General features: G+C 40.3%; 2 protein-coding genes across 2 annotated transcripts; one reads left to right on the forward strand and one right to left on the reverse strand.

Moving 5' to 3' along the window:
- Window positions 1-225: 225 nt before the first annotated feature.
- Window positions 226-1,726, reverse strand: LOC134329421 (late histone H2A.2.2). The gene is made up of 2 exons (XM_063010677.1): window positions 1,660-1,726; window positions 226-670 (listed from the first exon to the last, which is right to left on the reverse strand). The coding sequence occupies exon 2, from the start codon at window positions 659-661 to the stop codon at window positions 236-238; it is 426 nt and encodes a 141-aa protein (XP_062866747.1). The 5' UTR covers window positions 662-670; window positions 1,660-1,726; the 3' UTR covers window positions 226-235.
- A 243-nt stretch (window positions 1,727-1,969) lies between these two features.
- creg1 (cellular repressor of E1A-stimulated genes 1) lies at window positions 1,970-7,885 on the forward strand. Its single transcript, XM_063009391.1, has 4 exons — window positions 1,970-2,291; window positions 5,274-5,393; window positions 7,395-7,593; window positions 7,713-7,885. Coding segments are annotated over exons 1-4 (594 nt in total). The 5' UTR covers window positions 1,970-2,018; the 3' UTR covers window positions 7,715-7,885.
- The last annotated feature ends 1,692 nt before the right edge of the window (window positions 7,886-9,577 follow it).

Below are 9,577 nucleotides of genomic sequence, written 5' to 3' on the forward strand. Positions count from 1 at the left end.
TTCAAGCCCCACCACTGCCAGGTTGCCACTATTGGGCTCCTGAGCAAGGCCCTCAACCTTCAAGTCACTTCAACTGTATTTAGTCACAAGTCACTTTGAATAAAAGCATCTGCTAAATACCATAAGACAACTACTTAGTATTTAAAATATTCTGCTTATATAAGAAAAACCATATCCAGACAAGCCAGTAATAAAAGTAAAATTTTATTAATTTAAAACCTTAATATTAAATAACTTAAAACTCCTGTGACTGAATCTCCTTGCTGCTGTTGGCATCTCTGGGTGCTTTGGTTTTCTTTGGCAGCAGTTGAGCCTGAATGTTTGGAAGCACGCCACCTTCACTGATGGTGACGCCACCGAGCAGTACGTTCAGCTCCTCGTCGTTCCTCACCGCCAGCTGAATGTGACGGGGAGCAATGCGCAGCTTCTTGTTGTCTCTGCTAGCATTTCCAGCCAGCTCCAGCACCTCAGCACACAGATACTCCAGCACGGCCGTGAGGTACACTGCAGCGCCGCTGCCGATCCTCTGGGCATAGTTTCCCTTCTTCAAGAGACGTGCGATACGGCCCACCGGAAACTGAAGACCTGCCCTCACCGAACGGGACACTTGGGAAGACTTGGGCTTGGCAGCTGCGATAACTTTCTTTCCACGTCCAGACATGATGCAGATCTGCAAAGTTTCAATGAACAGGGATCAACTGGGCTGAAGTGGTAATAAAATACTGTGGTTTAAAGACTCACGTGCTAGTACGTCCAAGAACTATTCCCCACCCACCAAAGATTTTCCTAGGCATTTTTATATGAGGTTACCCCACTAACCTACATCCTTAAACATGAATGTACCACAAGGGCAGCAGGGAAGTTGTTGGCTCATAAAAGGGACAGTAAAAGGGACTAAAGACCAAATAACATTGCCATACAAGAATCAGTTCCCATACAGTAAGTAGATGTTCTTCTACAAATCTGATTACACAAGAGATGCAACCATTAGAAGAAACTTGGAAGATCCCATCCTTTCAGCATATTTTACTCAAGGCTAGGACAGGGTTTGCTGTTTAGCAGACCAAACAAATGCAGGTTTATCCTACAGATTAATGACCACCGCATTAATGGAAGGAATTATAAAGCGGTCTATTAGTATAGAAGCTTCGCTTGCAACCCAAGACCTTTGGGCTTTTAACAGCCCAGCTGAAGTACAATTTGGAAACTTGTAGCATAATCCTAGTCCCACACTCTATACCAATCAAGTTCAAGACTACAGCTTTGTTTATACACACACACACTGATTTAATATTCATGTTATACCAAACGAAGGGAGGATAAATATCCAATTTGTAGTAACAGCATGCATGTCACCTTTAGCCAAAAGGAAAAGGTACACAGCTCATCCTCATTTTGGTGACTTGACCCTAGATATAGCTTAATGTTAAGGCATTGGACAACTGTATTTAAATCTACAAATTAAAAAATACAACTATGTAAAATGTACAGATGAACCAAAGACCAGTATATAGAAATAAATCAATAAACCCCACTTTAAATGAACACAAAGCACATACCTCCAAATAACCACTAAACAGCAAGGTTGAAACTAAGAGTAGAAAGTAAATTAGAGGCCCAGTGAAGAGGTATATATAGTGAATCTATAATGATGTTCACCTGTCCTTTATTAATGAAGCTCTGTGATTGGATGGTTGGTGTTAATTGGTATCAATAGGATGAAAGTCACAAGTTTGACAACCAGTCTGTCACCAGAAATGTTTTTAGAACTGTATTCTTGATTTATACCAGCCACAAAAGTTACAACAGTTAACCTGGGTTGGTTCCCTGCGAGTCTGCGACCCTGATCACTGTTTATAGAATGTAAACAAATTACCACAGCCCGTGCGCATGCGCTCTGGTGCAAAAGCGAACATGGACGATAGACACGCTTTGAGTCACGTGACCCGCGCGATCATGTGACCGCAGGCTCCAGTACATAACATGAGGTTTGTTGACATGTGCGGCAGGACGATAAGATGACCGCCGCGGTGTTGCTGCTCTGTCTGGCCCTGATGGCCGCTCCGGCGAGCTTGTGGAAGATCCCTCCGCATGAGGAGGTGGCGAAAATGGCGCGCTTCGTGGTAAACCAGTGTGACTGGGCGTCCATGGCCACTGTCTCCACTCACGATCCGGTGAAGGGGCAGCCGTTCTCTAACGCCTTCTCAATCAGTGATGGAGCGGTGGGCAGCGGGACTGGCATCCCCTACATGTACCTGACCCACATGGAGATCTCAGTGCAGGATCTACAGGTACCTGAACACAACTTCTTAAATCATGTACTCACTGTCCATTTTATCAGCTCAACTTACCATATAGAAGCACTTTGTAGTTCTACAATTACTGACTGTAGTCCATCTGTTTCTCTACATACTTTTTTAGCCTGCTTTCACCCTGTTCTTCAGTGGTCAGGACCCCCACAGGACCACCACAGAGCAGGTATTATTTAGGTGGTGGATCATTCTCAGCACTGCAGTGACACTGACATGGTGGTGGAGTGTTAGCGTGTGTTGTGCTGGTATGAGTGGATCAGACACAGCAGTGCTGCTGGAGTTTTTAAATACCGTGTCCACTCACTGTCCACTCTATTAGACACTCCTACCTAGTTGGTTCACCTTGTAGATGTGAAGTCAGAGACGATTGCTTTCTTGTTGCTGCTGTTTGAGTCGGTCATCTTCTAGACCTTAATCAGTGGCCACAGGACGCTGCCCACGGGGCGCTGTTGGCTTAATATATTTTAGGTTGGTGGACGATTCTCAGTCCAGCAGTGACAGTGACGTGTTTAAAAACTCCAGCAGCATTGCTGTGTCTGATCCCCTAATACCAGCACAACACACACTAACACACCACCACCATGTCAGTGTCACTGCAGTACTGAGAACGATCCGCCACCTAAATAATACCTGCTCTGTGATGGTCCTGTGGGGGTCCTGACCATTGAAGAACAGCATGAAAAGGGGCTTACAAAGCATGCAGAGAAACAGATGGACTACAGTCAGTAATTGTAGAACTACAAAGTGCTTCTATATGGTAAGTGGAGCTGATAAAATGGACAGTGAGTGTAGAAACAAGGAGGTGGTTTTAATGTTATGGCTGATCAGTAACTTTGTGTAATACAATTCCAGCTTATTTAGTAACGGGGCCCAACAGTGGCTGTATGGCAGAGCCAGGGTCCAAACCCAGCACCTTCCAATTAATAACCCACAGCTCTATTCACTAGTCTACTGCTGTCCCATAATGACACTTTCCTGTGACTGAATGATTGAAACCCATACTACTAATCAAACATGCCAAAAGAAAATTGGTCAGGATGGTCAGATGTAATCCAAGAAACCCCAGAAAGGTCTTTCATGAATAAGATGCTGCTGGAACATTGGTGACATTGGCCACCCTTGAATTTAGAGGCTGCTGTCCAAAAAGAATCCTACGTGCAAAATTGGCATTATGAGCTTGAGTAAAGTCGCTTGCTGATCATAGGTGTCTTAGCCGACAGCAATGCTTACTTGACTGTGATATTTAACAATCTGCAAAAATATCCTCAACATACCCAACATAGGGTGGCAGCTATGTGAGAGGTTCTGGTCCATGTTCTTCTAATGTTCAGTGCAGTCAAATCAGTCATAGTTGAATTTATTGACCAACTCTTATTATGTGTAATGAATTTACCACATAATACACTGTTTTCCTCAAATTATGCCTAGTTACCAGGAGTCATTGTGGGTGGTTGGGTGTTTGGGGTTAGTTTGCATATAATGTTGACTTAGCTTTGTTTGTTAAAGTGCTTTCTTATTTAATACACACATTTTAATTATAATGTCTGTTTCTTTTCATTTAGCCTTTAATTTGAACAGTTGTGTGTGGAAAAATGAACAATACCAACACATTTATGCTGCAATAACCTGACTATAAATACTGAACCACAAAGACAACCAGCTTAGAGGAAAAGTGGCTGTAAAGGATGACTTAACATAATATCTGACGGAAACCAAAAACAGGAATTCAATATGTCGACTTGCAATTACATGAGTTTGCATTAGCAGTTTATTACAGTTTATTATAGTTCATAATTATATTTGTCACATATTCAGATGAAATACTTGCGCACGTTGCATTTATAATGCGTCAGCACAAAGACTCACTGTGACTCGGCAACTTTTCATGTGTCTCCCAGAACCTGCTGTTTTTTACTGATTTCATTATCTGCACTTTAGTTCCCCTTAACGCTAACACACGATGTGTGACTGCACGTGACGACGTTTTTCCTAACATTAAAAAGGTGCGTTATGTATTGCAGTAAACCACCATGCGCATACTGCATGAGAAAGCTGACTTCCACACTTCTTAACGTTATTAATCAGTTTATTTATTTCATATCACACCGATCAGCCATAACATTAAAACCACCTTCTTGTTTCTACACTCACTGTCCATTTTATCAGCTCCACTTTTTGTAGTTCTACAATAACTGACTGTAGTCCATCTGTTTCTCTACATACCTTTTTAACCTGCTTTCACCCTGTTCTTCAATAGTCAGGACCCCCACAGGACCACCACAGAGCAGGTATTATATAGGTGGTGGATCATTCTCAGCACTGCAGTGATACTGACATGGTGGTGGTGTGTTTGTGTGTGTCCACTCACTGTCCACTCTATTAGACGCTCCTCCTAGTTGGTTCACTTTGTAGATGTAAAGTCAGAGATGATTGTTCATCTATTGCTGCTGTTTGAGTCGGTCATCTTCTACACTTTCATCAGTGACAACAGGACGCTGCCCACGGGGCGCTGTTGGTTGGATATTTTGGGTTGGTGGACTATTCTCAGTCCAGCAGGGAGAGTGAGGTGTTTAAAAACTCCAGCAGCGCTGCTGTGTCTGATCCACTCATACCAGCACAACACACACTAACACACCACCACCATGTCAGTGTCACTGCAGTGCTGAGAATGATCCACCACCTGTGTTTAATATGTTTAATAAAACATTTTAGCACTAACAGCATTATTACGGATAAATTACGTTTAGAATCCAGTGTTGAGTAGAAGGTGGTCGCAGGTGAGAAGCAGACTTAAGGGAAACATTCTTTTTCACCAAATTAGTGTTTGTGGTTTTTCGATGCATCACAAGTACCTGGCAAGTGTTAATAAAGCATCTTTAGTTCAATTCTGCAAGTACAAAGATGTAAAGATAACAAGAACTACCAGTAATATCACTGTGCTGGGTCGTTTTTTTCCTCTAGGTGAACTCGCAGGCCTCCCTGTCTGTGTCTCTGGCACAAACTCACTTCTGTAAGCACAAGGGTTATGACCCCCAGAGCCCACTGTGTGCCCACATCATCCTGTCTGGATCTGTACAGGAGGTAAGAACACACACATGCATGCACAATTACATAAATAACCCCGACCCTAACCTAATCTTCTGTCTGCAGTTTTTAATTTTACGGCCTTTCTTTCCTCTGTATAATTAAAACGTGCCACTGTAGGAATTTACATTGAATCGCTTGAAACATGACATGAATTTATTCAAATTTACTTTCACGATGATGTTAATGAAAAATACACTTTTGTTTCACTAATCTGTTGACCTACTAAAGCTCCAATTGTCTTTTAAGGTTGTTTCAGGTAGCAAGCTTGCTTACACTTGTCCTGTCTCATTTAGGTCATAGTAGCTTAATTTTTATTGATATTAACCAAAGTTGTTCATTTGTACTATTTTATACCCCTTTCTTGGAGCTTTCTTTTGCAAATGCAGCCCATCCAACCTAATCTAAGCACTAAAGCAAAAAAAGAAACACTTTTGTACACGTCTATTTGTTGTAAGTATTGTTGTTTTACTGTCATTAATAATTTTTTATTGTGAAACTATTTTCCTCTGTAGACTTTTGCATCATCAGTATAATAATTAGCATTTTAGTATTTTTTTCTTATAGGGTGTGGCTTTGTAGTAATCAAAGGGGGGGGGGGGGGGGGGGGGGGGGGGGTCATGAGGCTACAGTGCTACCCACCGAGCCACCGTTCTGCCTGTAGTAATCATACAAAGTAATATAATAATACAGAGTATAATAATACTCTGTAGAATGACATACAGGCAGATTTTATGTAGATGCATTCAGAGGTGGAAAGTAACGAATTACATTTACTCGCGTTACTGTAATTGAGTAGTTTTTTTGTGTACTTGTACTTTTTAAAGTAGATTTTACAACCTGTAATTTTACTTTTACTTAAGTATGTTTTGTGTTAAGAATTGTAATTCGCTACATTTTAAATAACATCCATTACTGAGTAAAAAAAAGAAAAGAAAACAATAAAAAACTCGACATTAAACCTTAGGCTGTTAGGCTGTTTGATCCGGCCCGCTGAGCATTTACGCATTTGTGTGCTTTAGAGTCAGGCTTGCGAACTGAATCACTGAGTTAACGAGTCAGAAACGACTCGCTCCGTTTCATTATGATGTTGTGCATAAACGACTCCATGAATCGGTTCATTTGGTGAAGAGATTCAGATGTATAAAGCAATCAGAGCTACAGAATTCACATTCTGGGTGGAATTTCAATCTCTCTCTTCATTGGTTGTTCTATAAATGACAGTTTAGTGAATGAATCACCAATTTAAGCTTTTTACCGGGAAAGCCGAGAGAATAAATATAGTTTTCATTAGTTAGGTGGATAAAACAGTTGGGTATGGATTTATATATCCTGGAAACATACAAGATGGTCTTATATAAAGTGGATTATATCCCTAATGGAACAACACATGGATATAGATCAGGTAAGCAGATAAGTGGTTATGATTTTCTGTTGCTGTGTGACTGATCTGGGTCGCGGTTCTGCTGTTTATGGTTGGCTTTCATTTTGCAACGATAGCAAAGCATTATGAAATATTGTGATTTTTTTATGTTCATTTATTTTTGAGTATTTATTTAAGTAAAACGGACAGCATAAATGTGATTGTGAGATTCTGCTGGTTTGTTTTTTATTTTGATCATGTTCCTATGACGGTGTAAGACCCGTTATATTTTTTATAGGTGCAACCCTAACCGCCTAACCCTTTTATTGAGGATAAACAGAAATAATGCTGTTTTGAATTGACAACAGCAGTTGCAGTCTGTACATTTTAGTACATTTTAAATGAGTTACTTTTTACTTTTTACTTGAGTAGATTTTTAGACTAGTAATTTTACTCGTTCTTAAGTAAATAAAGTTCTTAAAGTAATAGTACTTTTACTTGAGTACAATATTTTAGTACTCTCTCCACCTCTGGATGCATTAAACCTTCTAGCATTTATCAAACCCATCTCTCTCTCTCTCTCTCTCTCTCTCTCTCTCTCTCTCTCTCTCTCCCTCTCCCTCTCTCGTTTGTAGGTAAACGGTACAGAAGCTGAATTTGCGAAAGCGGCTCTGTTCAGCAGACACCCTGAAATGATTGACTGGCCGGTTGACCACAACTGGTTCTTTGCTAAAATGAACATCACTCAGGTGTGGGTGCTGGATTACTTTGGTGGGGTGAAGATGGTGTCTCCTGATGATTACTACAAAGCCACACCGTATAAGAAACACCACTGTGAGTGAGCTCTCATCTACACGCTTTCATTTTAACTAATTTATTACTTTATTAAAACTAGAGCTGAGTAGTTATTACTTGTTGCATTCTTTGTTTTTTGTTTTCCTTTTTGAAAACAGGAGGTGTTATACAGTGGCTCTGATTCGAGAAGACTCTGAGATCTGTGGGATTTTTAAAAAAGTGGCTCCATGTAATGACCGAAATGTTTGGAAAACTGAAATATTTTATAAGATTTTAGCAGTTTTATACAAGTGCTTGAGCAACTTTAAAGTAATAAAAATAAATAACCATATTTTTTCTAAAAATGTTAATGTATTGTAGCCTTTAAATTGGTCAACAACAACAAGAAATAGCAAATCTAACTACTAAATAAACTTGTTTGGTCTTAATTGACATGACTCGTTAGGCAGATCAATAATTATCATTACGAATGAAGAATTTTTGAGCATAATAAATCTGAAGCTTTAAAGCTGTTACCTACAGATCAGGTGAAGATCTTGCAGGATTTAGACCTAGTGAATGTTTAGAAGTGCACATAGGGTGATTAAATAGCCAAAGAAAACCCCCATATGAGGGGGTCCCAGTAAAGGACTTGAAGTGGTGATACTTCGCTGCTTGCACAAAAAAAAAAAATAGACATGGAAAACCTAAGTGGTTTGTTCCTAACAAAGGGCAACATCTGAAAAATGGCTCAGTTGCTAATTGACTTGGTAGGGAGTCCAAAGTTTTTGATATCTACAGCTCAAAATATGTCCCATCATCGGGGGTGTCCAAACTTTTGCATACAGCTGTATATATTTTTAATAATGCTTTTAAATGTAGTTTGTGCTTTAATATAATTGTGTAATAATTTAGTTATTACTAAAGGTAGTAAGGTTGTTCTTTGGATGGTTAGATAGGATGGTTGTGTTTAGATAGGATGATTGGATAGATAGGATGGTTGGATAGGACGGTTGGATAGATAGGATGGTTAGATAGATAGGGTGGTTGGATAGGATGGTTGGTTAGATAGGATGGTTGGTTAGATAGGATGGTTGGATAGATAGAATGATTGGATAGATAGGATGGTTAGATAGGGTGGTTGGATAGATAGGATGATTGGATAGATAGGATGGTTAGATAGGGTGGTTGGATAGGGTGGTTGGATAGGATGGTTGGTTAGATAGGATGGTTAGATAGATAGGATGGTTGGATAGGGTGGTTGGATAGGGTGGTTGGATAGGATGGTTGGTTAGATAGGATGGTTGGATAGTTGGATAGGATGAATAGATAGATAGGATGGTTGGATATGATGGTTGGATAGATATGATGGTTGGATAGGATGGTTGGATAGGATGATAGGATGGTTGTATAGTGGTTGTATAGTGGTTGTATAGCATGGTTGGATAGGATGGTTGGTTAGATAGATAGGATGGTTAGATAGGATGGTTGGATAGATAGGATGGTTGGATAGTTGGATAGGATGAATAGATAGATAGGATGGTTGGAGGTAGGAGGGGTTTAATGATACCACGTCCAAAAATACACGTCAACAAGTAGCGAGCGATCAAAGTTTGTGCGCTGATGTGCAGCATAAAATTAAGGGAAAAAAAATGAATCTGAGTGGATTTGGCAACACGACCAGCAGGGATTGTTCTATAGTGAGTTGGAGGTTAATAAATAATCTTTGCAATGCAGCGTTGGTGTTTTGTAGAGAACGATAAAGTCAAAAATACTGTAAAACTTGTGTGTGTGCTGATGTATTCTGATATAAACTATATTATGCCCCTGTCCCACCTTTTTACACCTTCTCCCCTGCGTTTCCCTTCACCCCGTATCTTGCGTTCTCATTGGCTGTTCGACACTGCACTCATTGCCAGTTGGGCGACTCAGATCCAGATATTTGACAAGCTAGATATCTCTCTTCACAGAGCAGTTCACACATAGCGATTGAGAGCCGAGTTTCGATCGCCGAGCGAAAGCCAAGTTGCTCCCAAGCCGGCAC

This window comes from Trichomycterus rosablanca, chromosome 15, assembly GCF_030014385.1.
Source record: "Trichomycterus rosablanca isolate fTriRos1 chromosome 15, fTriRos1.hap1, whole genome shotgun sequence".
Classification (NCBI taxonomy): domain Eukaryota; kingdom Metazoa; phylum Chordata; class Actinopteri; order Siluriformes; family Trichomycteridae; genus Trichomycterus; species Trichomycterus rosablanca.